General features: G+C 37.9%; 1 protein-coding gene across 1 annotated transcript in view; it reads right to left on the bottom strand.

Annotated features, from left to right (window-relative positions):
- LOC116865713 (cytosolic beta-glucosidase-like) overlaps positions 1 to 23752 on the bottom strand; it is a 114133-nt gene that overhangs the window by 41734 nt on the left and 48647 nt on the right. Inside the window, 3 exon segments of the mRNA XM_032854097.1 lie at positions 19775 to 19898; positions 20625 to 20735; positions 20737 to 21425. Of these exon segments, the coding sequence (XP_032709988.1) occupies positions 19775 to 19898; positions 20625 to 20735; positions 20737 to 21425 (924 nt within the window).

Genomic DNA, 23752 nt, shown 5'->3' on the forward strand with positions numbered 1-23752 from the left:
TTTTTTTTTTTTTTTTTTTTTTTTTAGTTTCCACATGTCGGGTGAAGGGAATGGGTAGATATTGGTCAGAGGGCACAAACCTGTAGTTACAAGAAGAGTAGTTTCTAGGGATCTAATGTACAGCACGATGACCACAGTAAACAATACCATATTACATAATTGAAAGTTCCAAACAGTGGAACCTAAATGTTCTCACCTCAAAAAAAAAAAAAAAAAAGTAATCACATGAGTTAATGGAGGTGTTAATTAACTCTACTCTGGTGATCATTTCATAATATATACATACTCTAACAATCACCTTGTATACCTTACAATTATACAATGTTATACATCAATTACATCTCAATAAAGTCTGAACAACTAAATTAGAATCACTACGTGAGAGGTGCCTGGGTGGCTCAGTGGGTTAGAGCCTCTGCCTTTGGCTCAGGTCGTGGTCCCAGGGTCCTGGGATCCAGCCCCACATCAGGTTCTCTGCTCAGCAGGGAGTCTGCTTCCTCCTCTCTCTCTTTGCTGCCTCTCTGCCTACTTGTGATCTCTGTCAAATAAATCAATTAAAAGAAAAAAAAAGAATCACTACATGAGATGAGGATGTTAATTAATATATATATATTTTTTTTTTTTCATTCCCCACCCCCGACTGGGGGTGGAATTCAAGTGTATTTGTTAAATCTCCCCAGTGTTATGGCCAAGACTAAGAAGGAGTGCTCCAAAACTTTGCTCTAAAGTGAGCAAAAACTAGACGATTAAAAAGGAGTAACGTAGGGGTTCCTGGGTGGCTGAGTCAGTTAAGCATCTGCCTTCAGCTCAGGTCCTGTTCTCAGGGTCCTGGGATGGAGCTCCCCACTCAGTGGAATCTCCTGCTCCCTCTCCCTCTTTCCTCCTCCCCCTCCCACCAACAACCTGTGCTCTCTTTCTCTCTCTCAAATAAATAAATACAATCTTTTTTTTACAAAAAGGGGGGTAGCAATGTAGGAGCAATGTTTTCTTCCTGGTGAGAATAGACAAACTTCTTTTTTTAATATTTTCAATTTCCTAATTTTTTTCTTTTCCAGCTAAGATCCTTTAAAAGTCTTTGCATAAATACTAAATGGACACTCTAGGCCCTTCTGGCAAATCACTCTTAGAGACTTCAAAACAATGGCTTGGGAAGGCTGTCTCCCTCATGAGCTCCTTCTGTACTATATCCTTTACTCAGAATACATTAATCTGAACTACATTTGGAGAACGTAATTTTAATCTGGATTAATTTCAAGGTCAACAAATGAAAAGTAAGCACAGACAAAGAGACTTTGGCCAATGGAGGAAATAACTAAGTCTCCAGACTATATAGCAAAGGAATATTTTTTTAAGGACTGTTCAAGAAAGCCTTGTATATTTACTAACATAGTATGAAATCAAACATTAAGTATCTGGGGTTATGAATCTACTCAGGGTCAAGGTTCTGTTAAATAGCCAAAGGAAGCTTATTAATCCCTCAGATCACTGTGATGACATGTGGATCAGTAACTACAGCAGATATTACCTACATTAATGAGGTTCCAACACACTTGTTTCTGAAGTGTGTTAAAGAGAGGCCACAACCATGTGACAGCTGATGTAGGAGAAGACGTTAGGGTTCAAACCTGATGGCCAAGAAAGAATTTTTTGGTGCAAAAAGCTGGTTTTAGTAAAGCACTCAGACAGGAACTGTGGGCAGAAAGAGCTGCACTGAGGTCATGAGGAGTGGCCCATTATATACTTGCAAGTTGGGAAGGGGTTAAGGATACTATAAGCCCCCCCACCCCACCTAGGTATATTGAAAACAAGGTTTCCAGGATCCTGAGGGGGCTAGCTATTGTTAGGAAAGGCCATTTATTACTGCTTAATAAAAACTCAGTCATGAGATCCTTCAGCTGTATATTGTTGGGTCATATGCTTCGGGGATGATTGCCAACATGTACCTTAGCGGGTAGAAATAAAGGAAGTTCCCAAAGGAATTTTTATATGTCAAATTTTTTTTAATTTTTTTTAAAAAGATTTTTATTTATTTATTTGACACAGAGAGAGAGAGAGAGAGAGAGAGAGAGAAAGCACACAAGCAGAGGGAGCTGCAGGCAGAAGGAGAGGGAGAAGCAGGCTCCCTGCTAAGCAGGAAGCCCAATGCGGGGTTCTGTTCCAGGACCCAAGCCGAAGGCAGACGTTTAACTGACTGAGCCACCCAGGCGCCCCAGGAATTTTTATATGTTAAGGTAGGCTTACAGGATCCTGGGGGTTGGGCTGGGATTGCCTTGTGCCCTTAGCAAAGTATTAACACTGAGACAGCTAAGTCCCTGGAGCGATGTCACTCTGCCTGTTTTAAAGATTTGTCAGTGGGCTGTAGATAGTAAGGAAATTTAATAATTTTTCTCTTCTGCCTTTGTTTCCCACATCAACAGCCAACTTCATGTCATTGACAGAGGCCAAAGAATTCAAACCAAAATGTTAGGTCATTACCATATCCAGATCTAACCCCCCAAACTGTTCCATCCAGACGTTTATTTATTAATGTTCTCTACTGTGCAGAAGGAAGTTTCCAAGTCAAACACTTTGTGATTGATTGAGGCAGATCTGACTTTAAAGAATTAAGTGTGCTTACTTATAATTCCGTAAAGTCTCTACTTTATAATTCATGTTTTTGTCATTGGTGAGAATCACAGAGATCCAATTCTAATGCAAAAATATTTATCTTGACAAAGTTTGATTAAATAAAGCCAACACATGTCATCCTGAGCTCTGAACTCATATTAAACTTTCAAAACCAGAAGAGAAGTGAACCAAAGAAAAGAAACTAACTTACATTTGCCAGAATCTTTTCTGTCACAAAAGCAAAGCCAGGGATTCAGCTGGGTCACAAAAGCAGGACTTGGCTATGAAGTGGTGTTCTGCACCATGTTCGTCCTGCTGGGCATAAGGTTAAGTGTGACCAGTAGGTTAGCGATGTTTTGGGACTTCATAACTTCAGACTGCTCTAATGTGGAGGATGTGAAAATTCCATTAGGTCCTTGGCCAAAACTGCCTGAAATTCACAGAATTTAGGATTGGAAGGTGATCATGTCCAGACAGCAGCTGTGCCTTATATATTTCTGTATCCTCCATGGAAGCAAGAGCACTGTGGGTACCAAATAAATATGAGGCGATTGCACACACTTGTGGAATGACCCTCCCACATGGGGCAGACGTCCTCTCAACAGCGTCTTTGACAGATGGGCATCTGGCATCTGCCTTCATGCCATCTATTGACAAGTATCTAATGATCTCCTGAGGACATGCATTCCCTTATTCAGCCCCACTAATTGTTAGAAAGCTATGTCTTATGTTAAACTGAAACTTGCTTTCATGTAATGGGCCCCCACTGGCCTGAGTTCTGCCCTCCCCAACAACACAAAATGAATCTTTTTAGTCTCATACCTGATAGTTCTTTAAGAATTTTAACAAAAATAAAAGCCCTTGCCCTATTAGGAGATCATCTTAGACAATATCTTCTGGGTATGACTTGGGTTGTTAATATTAATGTTAATGTTCAACGGTGCCAAGGATGGAAGATAATATTCCAGGCAAAATTAAGAGTGATGTTATTATACCTTATAATCAGGAGATCTGACACTGTGAATACAAGTAGAGTAAATTTTTTAAAAATTACAACACACATATTTTCTTCCATAAAGCATTTTCAATAATGCATACTAGGCTTCTATTCTTCCAAATTTCATTTCTGAACCAGGAATATGATCATGACACTTCCTTGCCTAATATTCTTCAATGATTCCCATGACTTTCATTCAATCAACAAAAATTTATTAAGTTCCTATTATGTGCCAGGAACTATACTATGTTCTGGGCATGGGGGGACAGAAACGATCAGGGAAGCATGGTCCCTTCTCTCATCAAGCTTATAGTCTATGGAGATGTGTCAGGAAACCATTAAACAACTAAGAAATACAATTTTGGATAAAGAAAACAGGTAGAAACTGATTGGAAATGAAGGTCATACATTAGTTGGATCCTCAGGGAAAGCCTCTGTGAAGAGGTGACATTTAAGCTAAGACCTGTTTGATGAAAATGAACAAACCACCATAAAAGTAGCAGCAAGCTTGTTTTTGCTCTCTCCCCTAATGAACTTTCTGTCATCTGCAAACTGGAAATGCATTCCCTCAACTCGTTACCCAAATCATTGATGAAAATGTTGCCTGGGACAGGGTTAAGACGAAGGGAACTTGAGGCAGGTAAGAGAGTTTCCTGCTAGACTGTTAGGCAACGTCTAGTCGTAAGGACCTTGCAAAGCAAATACGCTTTTAAGATTTCAAAAGCAGGGCAGAGTCTGTTCCTCCTAAACTCCCATAAACAATAGAGGGCACACTGCACTCCTCTTGTGGGGCTGTTTTCCCCTCCAGCAAAGCCAGCTAGTAAGTAACTTTCCATGAATGCATTTCAATGTACTGGCACTTATACCACCAGCCTCAGTGGGAGTCTCACATTATGGCACCTCAGTCCAATACAATTCAAACTTCTTTCCCAGAGCAAAGACATCTAAGCCTTCCCTGGAGAGCTTGCCTTCTCTTATAGCATAGTGTTGAGTTAGCAGATGAAGCCTGGTAGGAGCCTGTGCTATATATGTGTCTACATAGGAGAGGCCTGAGGGCAGTGTTCTGGACAGTCACACCTCTATACAATATCAGTTAACCCTGCTGCTGGTCCTCTGTGACCTGGAAAAGAGAGGAAGCTTATATATGTTCCCTGGTTTCCTCATTTGCAACATATTATCTCTGAGGAAGATACAATTTTCCCCAGCCCCTGACTTCGGCTGGAAAGATCTCATGTAAATACTAAGCACAAATCTTTGATTTAGATCACAGTTGCCAATGTGTTAAGCACACTCGTTCACCCAAACTCTTTATATCCTGCAGGTTTCCTTAGTATGGGTTCCCCTGCATACAGGGTGACTGCTATGATCATGCCAGTTCTACTTTGCGAAAGTATGGAGGACATCCTCGAAATGAAGTGATTATAGATTTGCTTTGTCTTTGAGACCATTTCCCAGGAAATGTAAAGTGTTTTAAGGAAAGGGAACCTCATTTTATATGGTACAAAGACACCAGGTGGACTAGCAGAAGGCCTGCTTCATAAACTCCCATGTAAGAAATGCCTTTCAAACATGAACTACTCAAGGATATTCAGTGCAGTACTGTTTGTAAAACAAAAAACAAAACAAAACAAAAATGTCCATCATTTAGACTCCAAATATCTGCCAGCCGGAGATGAATAAATAAATGTGGTATGTTCATAGATCAGAACACCATAGATCCATTAAAAATAATGAGTTAAAGCTAAAATTATAAACATGGTAAGTCTTCAAGAATGTACTGTTGAAAACGGATATGTATAGTGTGAAGCTATTGTGTAAATGGCATAACGCACAAAACAGTATACAAATGGGTTACGGAAACATACATTTGTAGCCAGATGTGTATCTTGTGCCCACAAAGACACTCATCAGCCTCAGGATCTGGGTTATTCAAGGTCAGGGAGGGAGCAAAGGAGATCTGGACAAGAGGGGTACAAAGGGGTTTCATCAGGGTCAGTTTTATTTTATTTATTTTTTTAATGTAAAATACATGTGGCAAAATATGAACACTTGTTAAATCTGGGTCACAGTTACATGGGTACCTGTATTTTTCTGTATGTTTGAAATAATTTTTTTTAAGTGAAAGAGAAAAGCAGTTAAGCTCCATTTCCCCAAAGGAGCTACTTTGTTGCTTCCCCTCTGATAATGAGCTCCCTATTATTCAGCAGCTTTCCAATTTTTCTTTTTTTAGCAACAGAGTCTTCCTTTCAAATTAAAAATTTTATAGATTCCTAATATATACAACCAATAAAAGCTGAGGTGCCCCGGAGCCCCATTTTCTCACCCTCCCTCTATGCAGACTAACAGTCCCCAAAGACATCTCCATGGAACCCAAGGCTCCACAGAGCACAACTTGAAATTAAGGTAACTAATGCTAAGTCCCCTTTGACCTGGCTGTCAGGACACTATAAGCTAGTTTCCAACCTTTATGTCAATAATCTATGGTCAGAATGTTTGCATTCCCTCCTTTTTTCCCTCCTTCACCTTTATGAGCTGGTATTTCTTTTTATCTAGAGCCCAAATATAATAAAATGGCTAATCTTCAATAATTGACCAAAACTAATACTTCTCAACAAGTTTAAACTGGCATTACTTAACTGTTCTTCTCACCATTATTCTCAACAACATATTTAACAGTACTTGTGTTAACAAAAAAATATTTTAAAAAATAGAAACACAAAAAGATAATTTTTTCAAGAAGCCGTCTCCCTTAAATAAAAGGAAAGTAATAAAAGACTTCAGGTGAATACAATTACACATATTTATAAGACCATTAGGAATGTCAAAAGTCAAAAAAATAAGATACATCATATAAACACCTTTCAACTACTGACCAACACAAATATTTAATATGATGTTTTTGTGACTAAAGATTTATTGGTATGGAAAGCTAGTAAAGATATTTACACTTCAATGTTGTGAATGTCCTTAAGTTTTAGCATTACATTTATATTAACATATATTCATTTGTTCTGCCAAATGGTCTTATGTTATACTTAGGAAAATGTCACATTTTGTTACAAAAGCCTATTTAATAAAACATTGCAATTGGCCACTCTGCTATACCAAAGTTCAAACCCATGGTTCCCAAAAGATTCAAAATAGCCCTATAATGCAAATATGGTCTGTCAAACATGAAACATGTTTGTGGTAGCTAAAGAGATATAAGTTCGGTATAGCTAAAGAAGCCGTGATAGTGATACCGTTCAGTTGCTGGCTTTTAATATATGTCTATATGATGAGGAAAAAAATCACTTTGGAGTGAAATTACACACAATAACATGAAACTTACCTTATCAACTGAAGGACAGCTACCTAGTGAGTTGAGTCTCCGGGAAATCACAGGATTACAGTAGAATGCTAATTGTTGCTTTCTGGCTACGGATCCAGGCTTCCTATCCTTACTAGTGCTCGCCCTGACATTACCAAGGGAGACATCTACATTTTGAAAGGAGTACCCTAACTAATCCTGCCTTCACTGCAGGGCCAAGAGTTGCCTGGTCTTGGAAAGAAAAATGAAATCTTCACCAGCTATTTTTCCATTAGCTTTGCTCTCTCTTTAAGGCAGACAATCAGCCTCCTTCTACTGCCACTGTTGAACTCATGTAAATAAGTACTGAGGATGTGAAAGACATTATGGAAGAAAAGACTGGTTGTGTTGGAAGAGGGATTTCAGGGCAAGGAAGGAATTTAAAGGCAGGCAGAATGAGGACTGAGAGAAACCAAGGAATACTATGTCCTATGGTGATCAATTAAACAACTAATATCAATCTGCTTGCCTGAAAATGAGCCTTATTAGCTGAGATCACCACAAAGGGACAATAATAGTGATAATTTTTTGAGGAGACTATTTTTAACTCAAGTCAGTTGTGAAGCCATCTTTTAAAGTAGCATATGACCTTATGTGGGGTGGTTGGGGGGGTGTGGAGATGAGGGGGAGAGAATGTGGGAAGTTCAAAAGACCACAGAAATGATAAAATGCCTGGTGAAGTTTTCATCAGGAAGGTTATATCGCCTAAAAAGCCCAATAAAAATAAGTCTAAAACATGATTGGATAAGAGTAAAGGTTGATGAAACACCAAGCTAGATTGATTACTAATGTCAGTTGTGATGTTCATCTCTAGAAATCTGTAGGAAAAGAACAGACAATCCTCAAGGCTAGATTTAGTTACTCATGTGCGCAAAATCAGACTGGATGACCAGCATTATGACCTTGTGATAAAAAAAAAAATGAAAACAGGGTGTTCTATAGAGTATTATTTAAGGATATTGGAGGACTAATTCCAGAACTTCTCAACAGACAAGAAGTCTGAGAATGGATATCAGACCCGTGTGAAGCGAATCTATCCAGCAAATGCCCAGTTTAATCTGTAGGGCAGAGTTTGAGTTCCAACAATATACAATAAACTCTTCATTAGTCTGACAGTCAGGAAGCGGAGTGCTCCAGCTAATCAAATATTTTTTGTTAATTGTTACCACATGCAGTAGGATACAAATTTTTTAAAGAATGAGAATAAATTAAAATACACTTAACACTGAAACTAAACTGATTATAATTTAATCTTTCTCTAATTATTCAGAATGCATTTCAGGGTCATCAAGAGAAGCATAAATTATCAGTGCTTGATGACTGTGCAGGAAGTCACAGTTTTTCTAAAATCCTGGTTAATAGATGCTGGGTAACAAAGAATTCACTGCAATCATTATCATTTGGGGGATTTATGCACTAGGCATTTTTCTAGGATCTGAAGTATGTCATCAATCCTCACCAAAAATAAAATTTCACAAATGATGAACTGATATTCATAGAGTCAGGATAACACGTCCAAGGTCACACAGCACAAAAGGGTGTCAGAGCCAGGTTTTGAATGCAGAACCATTTGTCTTTAAAGAATATGTTCTTTTGCTGTGTCATATACACTAATCCTTGTTGTGTAGAAGTATTCATACAAAGTGCTGCCTGTCTGTACAACACTTACTCACAATGGGTCATGCTGTTTGTTCTTCCAGAAATGCTGAAAGATATTTCTGAGTCACTCTTGACATTATTATCATACATTCATGAGGGCAGCAAACTTTGGCCATGAAATATTTTTGAAGTTTCTTTGTAAATGGAAGGCCAACTGTTCATTCAAAGGATCAACAACACGGTCTGAACATTCTTGGAAGAAAAATATTTTAAGAAGATTAAGCCAGCATGGCCTCAGTCACGGAACAAAATGATCTACCAATAAAGGTATACACACTTCATACACACTCACGTGCCCCCATTTCATGCAGTGATCTAATTTTTGTGTTATTTTGCTTATTTTTAACTGTAAAATCTATTTGACTCAGTTATTAGTCATGAAACAATGTGGCCATTTAAATTTTTCAAAGATTTTAGGCTGGGTTTAATTCTAAAGAAATGAATTCCACTTGTTAGGGGAGAAAAAAGTTACTGCATCAACAGATGTGAGGCATCCCTCCTCCCATCATCTACATTTAGCCCCAAGCTCATTAATGTTTTCACTTGAAACATTTATGGCTTCTTGTTCACCTTCACTCACCAGCACCAATTACAATTCTTCAAGGTTCAAATGCCTTTTCTTCCTCCACCCATAATGGTTTCACTTATCTCTAAAGCAGGCAGTGATTCCTATAATGGAATTTCACAAACAAGGAGGGAAATGTGGCTGAACTTTAGAGAGGTACAAAGTAATCTCAGGCCATGATACTGTTTCATTAACTAATCTCATTCACACACAGGAGACTTTGCTGTTGCTGAGATGACCCTATTCAAGGAGACAGGCCTCTCTCCCCCTCCTCTTCACATAGCATTTCCAGATAAGCCTTAAGAAGTTCTTTCAATTCTGAAAGAAACTACTTTCATCTCCAGCACCAGGCTGATATTTTCATTTATTGAAGAAAATTCCACCTAAACAGTAACTTGGGGTAAAAGGAACCCTGACTGGAGTAAACTCTGTGCTTAAAAGTTCCAAATAGAAGAGATTTCCCAGCTATGAAGTCTCCACAGAATCATGGTGGGAAGGTAATTTTGAAAATGGCTGCAGCCTTATTATCTTTCTAATTCAGGATCTTGCCCAGACACAAAAGTTTCATGCTCAAGCCAAATTTGAGGAAAGTGAAAATCACTGCACTGCCTAACTGAATTACATTATGCAGTTATGGCAAAGCTTGGAAATCATACTGAACTGTCTTAAAACTTGATAGATTAGGTGGGGCTTGGCATGATCATGTTTTGAAAGGTGATTCTACTACTTGTGATTGTAACTGCCATGCACTTGTTCAGCTGGGGATTTTATTCTAATGCTCTGGACTGATTTGTTCATTCCACTTCCTCCCTGAGATTTTATGTTCTTTACAATAACTTTGTTAAACTTGAATCTGAGGTAACCCTTCTAACTCTGAACTCCAAGGGATAACTTTCTCAGGGGAGGAAAAGTAAGGTTCATTTTCAATATGACTGAAGAGAAGAGGAAACTCCCAGATTGAAGGTCAAGAAAATGTTACCTGTAACCTGAATCAATATCAATAGAAACAGTTCATTGAAGAGCAAGGTCTTATTTTATGTTCAGCTAAGAAAGGTGTTCACATTTCAAATTAAGGAGCTAAATGAGAAGAATGAAGAAAGTTTTAAAAAAAGATGTTAATTATAATTCCTTAGACTTAATTTTATAGCCTAAGAAATTATTGAGAGTTCTAATAAAATATAATCCTTGACATACCTGAATTGAAAGGATATTTAGAGGGTCACAAAATTCTTAAACTGGAAGGATCCCAAAAGAAAAACTAGTTCAACACTTTTCTTTTTCTAATGAAGGACTTGAGGCTCAGAGGAGTTAAGTGTATTTATATAAAGAGTTTAAAAACCTTCAGCATAGATTTTAATTATTGTCACAGCAAAAGCAAATTTAGTATCAAAAGGGTATAATTAGCACCTATGCATAATCCCAAAGCATGAAAATTATTCTCATAATAACAAAAGCAATCTTCTATTTCTTTAAAGAAACAAAATGGTGGTATAAATCTAATATTTTGTTCAAATTCCCAGGAGTGATTCTGTTTTTCTGCTTATTTAGACTCAAATTCCTAATTGGCCATTAGGAAATTTACTGACTGGCCACTGAATGCTAAGTATATAGCTCAAAAAATTTAATTCTGGTCAAATTTTGTCATTTAAAAAATGGTAAATAAAATCTTTATACACACTGATCCTGCCTATGAGCACTTGTACCTTTTAATAATTTCCATTTCTTCTGATGGCTTACTTCCTTACTTCCATGGATTATAATGGGTCTTCAAGACTCAAAGTGTCTCTCAACTCCCATCTATTCAACTGTGTTATTCAACATGTGCTTAATTGCAACAAGGCTGCAATTGCACAAGGAGCCCATGAATCAGTTATGGCACCAATTTTTTAATGTCCTTATTCATAACATTGCTGATTTTCTTCTACATGGTGGCAGGCCTGCTATTGAAAAACTAATATAGGATGCAGTTAACCAGTTACTCGCCCAATTACGAATCTGGAAGAGCTGACAGACACAACATTTATGTCACTATAGAGCAACTGACCAGCATAAGTCATGTCAAAGTCATAAATAGGTAAGATAAGAACAAGAAAGGAAGGCTATAAAACTGTGAGATTAGCACTGCTTATAATCTAATTACCAACACTGCAAATGCAGACACTCATTTCTTTTGTGCACCCAGAGTTAATTCCCACTGATGAACTCACAAGACCTAGATTTACAAAACGTAATGTCCATGTATTAGTTTATAATGGAGAATATTCCTTTCCAGGCACTGGGAAACTCATGTTAAGCTTCCTGAGTAGGAATGGCTAACACCTGGGCATCCACTTCTTTCTATTCTTTCCATGAACCCACAGGTATCCAACAGAATTATTAACACCATTATTAACTTTATTAAGACCCCTGACAATCACACTAAGATAAATTTTACTAGCTTTATTCCAAAGCAGTGCCTTTTTATTCTCAAGATAACTAAAGGTGGGTAATAATCAGGTACTAATCAAGTTATTTGGAGATTTGGAAATAAGAGCTAATGTAAGCAGATGCTTGAGGATGACTTCACCTTGGCCCAGGGGATGACCTGAGACGTTCACCTTCTCTCAATTCCAACAGCTATCTTACCACATAAATATTCCATCTCCTGTGCTCTCCTGAAACAAGTTAAAAAAAGTCATTATCTCTTTAGACTCATGTTTTTATTTCCTTTGGAAATATACCCAAAAGTGGAATTGCTTGATCATATGTTAGTTCAGTTTGTAATTTTTTGAGGAAACTCACTACTGTTTTCATAATGCCTGAACCAACTTACGTTGTTGCCAACCGTGGGTAAGAGTTCCCTTATCTCTACATCTTTGCCAAGATGATAGCCTAGAGATATGCACTCCTATGTTTATTGCAGCATTATTCCCAATAACCTAAGATATAGACACAATCTAAGTGTCCTGCAACAGAGGAATGGATAAAGGGGTTGTGGTGTATGTGTGTGTGTGTGTGTGTGTGTGTGTGTGTGTGTGTACAATGAAATACTATTCTACTATAAGTAAAAGGCAAATCTTGTCATCTGCAACAACAGGGATGGAACTCGAGGGCATTATGCTAAGTGAAATACATCAAACAGAGAAAGAGAACTACTGTATGATATCACTTATACGTGGAATCAAAAAAAGGCCAAACTTATAAAAACAGAACAGAATGGTGGTCATCAGTGGCTGAGGGATGAGGGAATTGGGGATATGTTGTTTAAAGGTACAAACTGGGAACTAATAATAAATAAGTTCTGGAGAGCTAATGCACATCGTAGTGATTATAGCCAATAATACTGTATTATAAACTTCAGAGTTGCTAAGAAACGAAATCTCAATTATCCCCAGCAAAAAAATAAAAAAAGAAAGAAAGAAAAAGAAATAATAATTATGTAACATAATAGCTAACACCAGGGTGGTAACCATATTACAATATATAAATATATCAAATTAACATGTTGTAATGTCAAACTTACAAAATGTTATATGTCAAATACATCTCATTTAAAAATCATTACCAGATACTTCCTCTTTTTTCACCTTGTTCAAGATTCCACTGAGTCTACTCTTCATATAGGAAAAGTAGATTTTCTCCAGATAAATTATGCCTCAATTATTTTACAGGTCTCTTTGACAGTTATAAAAATGAAACTGAGCTTCTGTTTGCTGCCACATCACACAAAACTACTGGACAGATTGTCATAAAAAGTGGAGAGAGTAAATTTGAGATAATCTGAATTTTTTTAGAAGGCTTTAGAGTAGTCTTAAAATTCACCATTCCTGAGGTAGTAGAGAACCTTAAGTAATTATCCCTCAGAGCTGGTGGAGCTGAATTAAAAAGAAGCTCAAAGGAATGTCCATCTGTAGGGGCACAGCATAAGTATTAGAATGTTACCGAAGGAGAAGATGAAGAGTGGTTTTCAGTCAAAAAACACAAGGGCAGATTCTCTGAGGTGTGGTTGAGCTGCTGCTCACTTGGGCAGCCTCATGAAGCCTATTCCCATGAAGCAGGTGCACCAGGTTCTATTTCTAAGAGGGTGTGTCTGCTAAATGGTCTATGTCCCTAATCATATCAACACATGCTTCACCCAGGTAAGCCTGGCCAAGGAGCTTAGCAACCACCACCCGTGCATGTGTTTGTGTACATGTGTGTGTTTCTGAGTGTTACCAAGCTCTACACAAGTCATTTGGTCATAGCACATGTTCTCCAAAACCCCTACAGAGATCAAACCATCACAGCAGTTTAGCAATTTGCAGGAAAATAAAACCATAGAATCTGGGAATTGCAGATTTTGGAAGCAACTGGATAATGAGCACCAATCCCTTCTCTTTACAATGAAGAACACTGAGGTCCAGATTGTGGATTTTGGCCAGAGTGACAGATGTCCTTACAAGTGTAAAGTAAATGTGTCAATTTGAATATAATAGCTAATATTTTAAGGTATTCGAGTACATAGGGACATAAATCATCTCATTTTATTTCACAACTGACTTTGGGTTAGGCAGAATAGTAATTAGCATTAGTCCCATTTAACAGGTGAGGAAGATGACATTCAGAGTCCTAATGATAACTGCCCCAAAGGCACATCACTCAAACAGAGGACTTAGTCTGTCTTCACTCTCCAAGCCCTGCAGACTCTTTACTCTGTCATGCTTTATATGAACAGAAGGTAAGGTAAGTGTGCCACCGAATGGAAGTAGGGGAGAAAAAAATCGGGAAGGTCATCAGCCATCACTCTGTTTAAGGTGAACTCTGTAATCTCTGACTGTCTGAGTTTGTGGTCTCTGTGTGCAGGTTGGTGGACCACAAATATATTGGAAATTGTTTTCTTCATGACTTTTCAAATTCCACAAGTCTATACACTAGCACACACTAACAATTCTTGTGCACAGCCTTCTAATCTTGTTCTTTCTTCTCTACTCTGACCTTGACTAGCTGTCATCCAGTTCATCCAGGAGCAACAGTACCCAGTGGACCTGATATTCCACCCCACAAATATCCAAAACTGTGGGCTATCAGTGAGCTCTGAGATGAACTGCTTCATTGGGGCTAAGTTGACAAACGTTTACTTTAAGAAGCAATAAAGCAATAGATAGGGAGTGGAAATCTATATGCAGGTACTTGGGTCTCTATTCTGAGCTTGCAATGGATTTTTAATTGGTTAGTTTTTCTAAAAGGTCAATATATTAACCTTTGAGATCTTTCCTTAATTCTCAGGATTTTTTAAATGCACATTTAGAAAAACACAGGTGCTTAACACATTTTGTCCAGTTAAATGGGCCTCTGTGATCTGAAATTGACATAGGCAGGTGGCTGCCAGGTCTGCTCTACTTCGGGAAATGGATGTATTTCTCCTTTACTGGCTCTCCATGGGAAGGAGAAGAGGGAAGGGGAGGGAGGATGCTGACAGACAACAGGAGGGTGATTCTGTGCTCAGCATCTTGTCTTGGTGGTATACCCAAACTGCAAGATTTATAACCTTCTTGTTACAATGCATCAGCTTCAACACTTTCAGTGAAGTCTTCAATAACTTCGATGACATCTTGCTGAGGGGTTTTGTCATTAAAAGCCTAAAGATGGTCATTAACAAACCTTCTCTGCAATCATCTACTGCTGTGCTAAGTCAGGCATGGATCTGACTGGAAAGTTGGGCTGGCTCAGAAACTTTCCAGAAGTCTGCTGCTTTCTTTCTTTCTTTCTTGTTTTCCCTCCCCTCTCTGGGGTATATTTCTTTAGGGAAAGAAAATACAGTTCCCAATTATTTAATCATTTATTTCTCATTATGCATTGGCTAACTCTTCTCTGATAGACACAACGAAATTCAACAAATGTGTAGAACACTACTACATGCTAGAAGGGGAGTCAGGGCTGATGATATAATCATAAAAAGACACAGCTCCAGAACAGAGTGTCCACAACCCCCTTCAAAAATTAGCCACTGTCTACAGATGCTTTATAATGTGCCAGACTCTGTATTTAGGCTTTATAAAGATTACCTTGTTCACTTTTCACCACTCTTTAGAAGACAGATGTCTTATTATCCCCATCCTGAAGATTAGATGGCTGGAAATTACTGAGCTTGTGAGTGGCAGAACCAGGTTTGAAACCCATGTCTTGTCTGACTTCCAGCAAGTTCACGTACTCCAAACAACAGGATTTGGGCAGAACACAGGCTCAAATCCCCTTTCAGGAGAATTTAGGTCATGGCTGGGGTATTACACATTGGGAGTAACCTTCCCTATTTCACACACTTCCTCACCTCCCTGGCAACATTCAGATTATTGAAGCATCCATTTGTGTATATTTACAGATGAACTTAAACTTGCCTTCCAGTTCTGGAACAGCAAGGACTGGTGAAAATTTTGTGAATATAATAGAGATTCATATGAAATGAGAAAGGCTTAACTGTTTGAAGATCAGTGCTTTCTGAACTTATGCAAAAAATTAATGTGGTCGAGCAATTCCAGCTACCCAGTTGCATATGGTTATTTCTGCTGCCAATGATTTAATTTTTCACCTAATCTGGCAACCTCTCTGATGGAAATAATGAATGGAGGGAGACGGTTGTTGCTTTCTACTCCGCAGGAGTCAACTGCAGATAGCCAGAGGGCCAAAGTTACAATATTCATTCATCCCAAAAAGAAAAATAGAGAAACCTGCAGACATGTAGGAAAATTCTGCTATAACTTGAAAACTTGGTGGAAAATTAAAAAAAAAAAAATTCTTGGGATGACATTTGTAAAACAACAAGTTAAATAACTGGGGTGATAAATTAAGAGTACACATTTAGTAATAATAATTACTATTACCATTGATTGAGGGCCTACTGTGTGCCAGGCAATTGCTGGTCAGGGATAATTACATATCAGCTCATTAAATGGAATCTTTATAACAACCCTGTCAGGAGAAAGTGTTAATCCATTTTTACAGATGAACAAACTAAGAGTTTGGGAGGTTGAACAATTTGCCAAAGGCCCCTCATTGAATAATTTGCAGAGCTGAAATGTAAGCCAGTTATATGTTATTGCAAGTTTTTTGTGTCTCTCCTGTGTTGCTTTTCTCTTATCTATATCTACATTAATTAAAATACAACCTATTTAAAGGCATTTAAATAATGCAATGATTAAAAAGGCATTCGCTAATTTCTCTTTTTTTTTCTTGAAATGACATTTCCTTTTTTTTTTTTCCTTTCCCAATAGGAAACAGAAACATTATCTTACTTTTTACTGCTCAATTAATTGCTGTGGGATTTTACCTGAAGAGATCAGTGAGACCTCCAGGTGGATGCCATTGATCCAACTATAGTGTCATTCTGTGCCTGTCCATATGTGTGATGTTAGAGAGGAAGCTTTGTTTATGGGGACCACAAAGCCATCATCCATCTGACTCCCTGGGTTCTGACCAGCTCTCACCTACAGCATTTCCCACGAAAGTCTTCCTTGGCCAGTTATTATTTTTAATTGCTCATGGGGTGCTTCTTACTAGTAGAGTTCTTGCCAATCAAGATCATCAGCACTACCTCAAAGGAGTCTCAGGAAATCGATTATAAATTAAGCTCCACTCCCCTGATGAGATGCAAGGTAGGGCGGGTGTTTGAGTGGTGTTCAAGGTCATAGGACCTATTGGCTCCTGCAGGGACAGCATGGAGCCCTTTCGAAGAAACTATGCAAGTTCTGAGTACCAAAGATGAGGAAAATGTTCTGTGTGGTATGGCCAAGCAACCACTCTGGGTCAGAAAGCCCTAAATTCACAGACCTCATCCAACACCAAAATAGTAGTAGCAGCAGTAATAATAATGCATGCACTCTGCTAACGTTCCAGGAAATAGTACTTAGTCACTTAGTGATCTTAAACAAATGACTTAGCTAGCCTCTTTGAAGCTTAGTATTCTCATCTGTGTAATAGGAGCAATGACCTCATCTCACTGTTTCAAAAATGAAATGATATGATGGTATCAGATAACAGTCTTTTTGTTCCAAGTGACAGAAAACCAATCAGGTTCAGGTAAGCAGAAAAAGCATTTCATTTTAAGTAAAAGTAATGTCTCTCAAGATCATGCATGCAGCTGAGGAGAACTGGAATTAGAGGCTTAAGAATCACCCTAAACTCTCCCTGTTTCTTGTTTCCCCTTCCCTCCATGCACGGACAGCTCCCCTTTGTACTACTCCTTAGCTTCTGAGGCAGGACATAGTCACCAAAGGCTCACAAAGCTACATTCCCCTGCCCAATCTAGGCTAACAGACAAAGTGATTGGCCCAAATTCTAAATCTCAGGGAAGAACTGGGATTGTCTCTATGGTAACCCTGAGGATAAGAAGAGGTGGATATTTCATAGAAGAAAAGGGAGTAATTACTAGAAGAGTTTCACCGAGATTAAATAATTGGTATCTACTACAACAATATATAAGAAATAGCTATCACTATATCCACTCCAGAAGAGATAACATGTCTTTTTTTGTCAATAAGTAGATTTCTGCACATTTGAAAGGCTACATTTTTTAAAGATTTTATTTATTCATTTGACAGAGAGAGAGAGAGAACACAAGTAAGCAGAGCAGCAGGCAGGGCGAAGGGAGGGGAAGTGGGCTCCCTGCTGAGGAGAGAGCCCAATGCAGGGCTCCATCCCAGGACCCTGAGATCATTACCTTAGCCAAAGGCAGAGGCTCAACCCACAGAGCTACCCAGGCGCCCCAAAGCTACATTTTTTAAATGTAAAACAAATATATTTCATGTTAATTACAATAAGTATAGATCTTCTAATATTAAAAATCAAAAGAGAACACACATACTGTGAACAATTAATGTTTTAAGTGCCTGGTATCTTTTCCATCTGTTGGGGTGCCTGGGTTGAGCCCCACATCAGGCTCTCTGCTCAGCAGGGAGCCTACTTCCCCCTTCCTCTCTGCCTATTTTTGATCTCTCTCTCTCTTTGTCAAATAAATAAATAAAATCTTTAAAAAAAAATACAATTGAAATTCAACAAGTAGAAAAACAAAATTTTGTTTCTAATCCTATCTCCTCCCCTGCCCCTCAGAAACCCAAATCTTCTCACATTTTCCACTTTAACTCCATTTCCACATTTTAACTCCATTCAGTTACTTTACTACTCATTTAAGTTGTCTTAGTTTTGGGGTCTACTATCAAGTTTTTAGTGTTAAAGATCTAAGGGACTGTATTAAAGTACTTGAAAGTATTTCAAAGAACAATGAAATTCCCTTACATGTTAGAACTAAACAGAGTACCAAGCTAGAAATGAACAAAGTCAATTTCTATTTTTCTCTCTTTTCCCAAAAATACAGACAATTTTGGAGAAGTCATTTGTGGTCCTCAAACCATCCATAAATCTGCCTCTTGGTAACTAGCTTACTTTCCTCTCAGAATGAAGCTGGGAACATCAATGGATTAACTATGAATAGGGGCATTTACGGAGAGAAGGGGGAGTGGAATCTCGGAAAACTAGACATTTCCTTTTTTTTTTTTTTTTTTTAATCAGAAAGTGAATCCTTACCTAGAGAAAGAATCTGTTTTGCATTTGATACAAAAGAATTATTTCGCTAGGCTCAAATCATGGGAATCAAATTGCCTTATGCCGATAAACTCCAAGCCAGAGTGAGGGATTAAGACAATATATTTTAGGTTTGGGAAAAAGACCATCTTGTGTCACTTTCCAGAATTCCTTCTGGCTGATTTCAGCATATTACTGATTAATTTTGGATAGAATAATTCTAGGACCTTTCAAATAGAATGATGAGAGAGAAGTGTGCCTATCCTGGTAAAAAAGGAAATTGAAAGTCTCATTTTTGCATTGGATTTTTTGTTTCTGTGATATGATTCCTTTATATGGAGGAGAAATTAAATTTACAAAGCAACAGTGTTCCATGTAGATGTTGAAATGGGGAAATTAACTGGTGTTGAAATGTGTGTTACCCGTTAAAGATTATTCTTTCACATTTGTTTTCAAATATGAAAAGAATTTCATGGGGAAAGAGCAGTTTCCAGAATAATAATCTTGTCTAGAAATAAAATTCACAGATCCTATATGACAAAAACATGTTCCTAAATGGGGCTGTTTGGTTACAGTTTAAATGAAACATATAGTGATGCAAGACTCATTTTAGGCCAAAACTCATCGAAGCCCATTTTAATGTTTATTGCATAAATGCTTGATTTTGATCCTTCAAAAATTCTGTCAGTTCATGTCTTGGTAACTGGGATATTAAAATATGCAAATAGGCATGATGTAGTTGGTCAGTGCTAATCTTTTTTAACAACTAAAGTTCTCTTTCACCAGCAACCACCCTTCTGTTCATGTCACCTTCACCCAAGAGTCACACAAAATGCAGAAGACAGTCACTTTTACTTGATTAAATTTTGGGAGGTTGAAGCTAGGCCAAAATCCTCACCTTTCTCTTTCCTAAATATCTTTTCTCCTCTCTCTTAATTCCATGGCTTTACACTGATTTACATGAATTTCAGCTTTCAAAATCATTGGTCTTTGCTGAATGAAAACAGGCACATGGGAAAATTATATTAAGTTTGCACAGTTGATCTTTCATCATTTCAAATGGTACCTTTGAACAGTTCCTGAAATGTCTGTCTGAAATACTCCCAGCTCTGAGTGTCATCAAGAGATGCAGGGTCACCCTGGGGAAACCCATTCTCAGTGATGTAAATTACAGGGTTATTATACATATCCTAGAACAAGAGAGCAGAAGTTTTATTCCAAAGAGATGTAACAAGAAAAAAAAAAAAAAGACTCATAAAATCAGGTGTTTTACCCTCTATCTTCTCTAAGCTACAACCCAAAACTAGTTTTCATCAAATTGCACTGACCCTATTAACTTAATTTTCCACACACTGACCTTTTATGACTAACAATGGAAAAGCAAAACTGTGCAAATGTCCATGAAGACAGTCAAATGACTCTTATCGTAATGAGAAGACAGAAGTATCTTTCCTTCATCAGCATCTGCTGATTGTCACTACACTTTAACCCCTTGGTCCCACCAATGGCTACACTTTCTATCCCCCCAGAGCAAGGGTCCTAAAAATCATTAACTTAAAATTTTAATTTCAGCTACCTGGACTCCATCCAGATAACAGATGCCCAAAAAAGGATCCAGCTATTTCAGCCCTTAATATGCCTTTTAGTAATTACAGTTGTGACATCAGCCTGGAAAATATGTCCAAGCTACTCCTATGCCCACAACTGACTTTAACAGAGAAATCCAACTTTAACCAGTGTATCAAAGCCCCTTATCAGCTAGTTACTCCTCACAAGCTGAACACCTAATCTCTCTTTCCAAGCCAACAAATGTGTAACCTACTGCCTAAAATCATGCTTTTTCCAAGTTCACACATACATCTGTCTTCCCACTTCTACATATTTGGGTATACATGAATAGAAACACTGTGTTTTACCTTAATGTATTTCAGTACTTTATGTATTCCCCATGGCACCACATAGATCCAATCCAAACTTTTTATCCAAGATGGGTCTGGAAAAACTTGAATCTCCACATTCTGGAAAAAAACCCAGTTCTCCTTTCTTATTCTCCTGGTACTTTAGTAAGCGAGTTGTATAATAATGCACAGAAAAGAAACCAGCAGTGCCTTTAATCATTCTCTTCTCTTCTTCTGTAAATTCTGGAAGCCTTGATGATGGATAGCCTTGCTTTTTACTCATGAAGGCAATCTGGGACTTGACAACTTCCGGATAATCACCATCAGGAAATATGGGCTTAGCAAAGAAATCCAAGCAGAAAGCAATGGCTCTTTTAGCAGCTTCCCTGTCGGACACTGAATTGGGATCTGCCGGTTCCACCCAGGTAGCAAAAATTGCTAGGGACACCATACTCTTCTGCTCTTTTCAGAATAAGGAATCATAGCTGCGCCAGGATCTGGCGTGAGCTTTAATCAAATTATGAGCTGCCTGATAACCTCCAGTTCCAAAGTGAGGTACACCAGGAGGATATATTCCAAAATCATAGGCCAGCAGGGCAAAAACATTAGGCTCATTTATGGTGATCCAATGCTTGACTCGATCTCCAAAAGTACTGAAGCAACACCGAGCATATTTATCAAAGGATTCAATGATTGCCTCTGACAACCAGCCTCTTTTGTCTTCTAAGGCCTGAGGCAAATCATAGTGGTAAAGGGTCACTAGGGGTATAATCCCATTAGTTAACAAATCATCAATAATCTTGTTGTAATAGTCAATTCTTAGGAGAAAAACAAAAAGGAAGCATGAGAAGAAAAGTTATTTTTAGAATACTGACAATAAGTAAAGATCAGGAAAGAATCAGGAATAATTTCCTAAATAACTTTTACCCCAAATAAGGTTTGTTAGTTCCTACATATCATCAACTAAAGTTTTGGAGGAACCATTAAAAATTCCGAGGAAGAATGGCTGATTGGGAAGTTGGGGGTATTATGGAAGACATGGAGCACAGATGTTCTGGGCAAGTTGCTACCACATAACTTTGTGTTATGGCCACACTTACTGAAATTATTTTATTTGTTTGTATGTTTGATTTGTCTCTTAACCCCACTAAAATTCAAGCTTCATAATAGCTGGGGTCTTATCTAATTCACTTCTGGTTCCTCAAATCCTGGAACAATACCAGGAATTCAGTAGATACTCAATAATATTCATTGAATGAATGAATGGTTCTCAGTGGTAGCAAATATTAAGTAAACGAATTGATGGCTGCCTCAGTGCTTCTCCAGATATATCAGTCTTATAAATCTGAAAAGGAGACCTATTAAGCATGAATAAGAGCTCCCAGAACATGGGTTACAAAGGCAGTTGGCCAGAGGCTTGACATGTTAAGGAACATAGGGGACTTTGCTCTAGGATCCTGACATAGTCCTGTGAGAATGAATAGCCACCCCTTGCTTTCAGCTAATTCTCCAGCACTGCAAGTGTGTGGGAGAATTTTTAGGATTGAGGCAGAGTTCAGAAGAATGTTATTAACTTAGAGATACTCTGCCTCAGAAACCAATGCCAAGAAAATGTTGGGTCCAACCTAATAATGACTCCTAATAGGAAGAGACTTACTGGGGAGAGACCAGTATTAGTGCTTCATGTGATTTTATGTCTAAGATTATAGAAGAAACCTAAGCTCAGGAGAGAGAAGCTATCTTAGTTTGTGGTTGTTTCCTGGATAATAATTATAAATTCATATGTAGAATTGTGTTGCTTTCAAAGTTTGTCCAGAAGTAGGGTCCTTTGCTCTTTCTTTTTTTAAACTTAGTGTTCTCCAATTAAATAATAATACAGATTTTTTTATTTGTTTCATTCAATTATTAATTTATTCATCCCTCAAATGCACATGTATGGAGAAGCTACTATATGCTGGACTTCCAGACATATCTAGGATAAATACTATCCTTGGTCTAAGGGAGCTTCTATTTTAGTAGGGATTACAGATAAATTCATAAACAATTATAATACAGTATCATTGGTGAAGATAAAGTACAGAATTCCATTCAAGCATATGATAAGGAGTACCCACTACAAACTGAGAATTTATGAAAATCTATTTGGAAAACAGTATAGCATTATGATTTCAAAAGCAAACTACAGCAACAGGCTACATAAATTCTACCCCAATTTGTTCACCTATTTCTGTGATCTTAGGCAAGTTACTTTATCTCTCTGAATTATCGTTCCCTGTCTGTAAAATAATACGGACAAAATAAAATGTGGACAATAATAGAACACTACTTCAATAATTTATTGCAAGAATTTTAAGAGTTGATAAATTGAACATGGTTAGAACAGCTCTTGGCATAAGGTAAGGGCTCAGTACAGGTTAGCTATCATTTTAGTAATTATTGTTATTGTTGTCATCAGTGGCATCTAAGCTAACAGTCAAATGCTGAATATGAATTACTCATATAAGGCAAGGAAGAACAGGTGATCCAAGAAGAGAAAAAAGGAAAACAAATATGTGAAAGAGTAAAGGAGGTCTGAAGATAAACAAAGACGACCTAAATGTGAGCAGTCTATTCAGAGCTTGCTGTAGCAAGGGAGTCAGTCATCATCACTTGCTTTTGACAGATATTCGAAGGCTGTCAGAGAAGAGGGAAATTTTTATAGTAGTGGAAAAGAAGGGAAGGAGAAGGCTTCAGTTACCTTCTGATTGGAAGTTGTTGGCACAGGGAGGCTGTAGGTGGGCTAATTAGAAGTGGGGCATCCCAAGAGATTGATTTGGGTGGCTTATTTGGCTATCTCTGGTTGGTCTTAAGTTGGAAGCAGGGAGCAGGGAAACAAACCAACAATAACAAAAACAAAAACAAAAAAACAAAGAACAAAAAAAACAGAAAAGTTGGCAGATTTTGATCAAATTCTGACTATTGTGGACCATTGCTATAGCGGTTGTGGTTTGGCTCCCTGGGTTTCTTTTGTAGATCAGAGTCTCATTATCATATGGACTGGCCATTGTTTTGCTTGTCTATTGTAATTTAGCCAAGTATGGCTATGTCTGGGAACTCTAAGTTAAGCATAATGAGAATGTATAGCTGAGCAGAGAAAGCATAAGAAT

The sequence above is a fragment of the Lontra canadensis genome, unplaced genomic scaffold (assembly GCF_010015895.1).
Source record: "Lontra canadensis isolate GAN:19392208 unplaced genomic scaffold, GSC_riverotter_1.0 scaffold1, whole genome shotgun sequence".
NCBI classification, from domain to species: Eukaryota; Metazoa; Chordata; class Mammalia; order Carnivora; family Mustelidae; genus Lontra; species Lontra canadensis.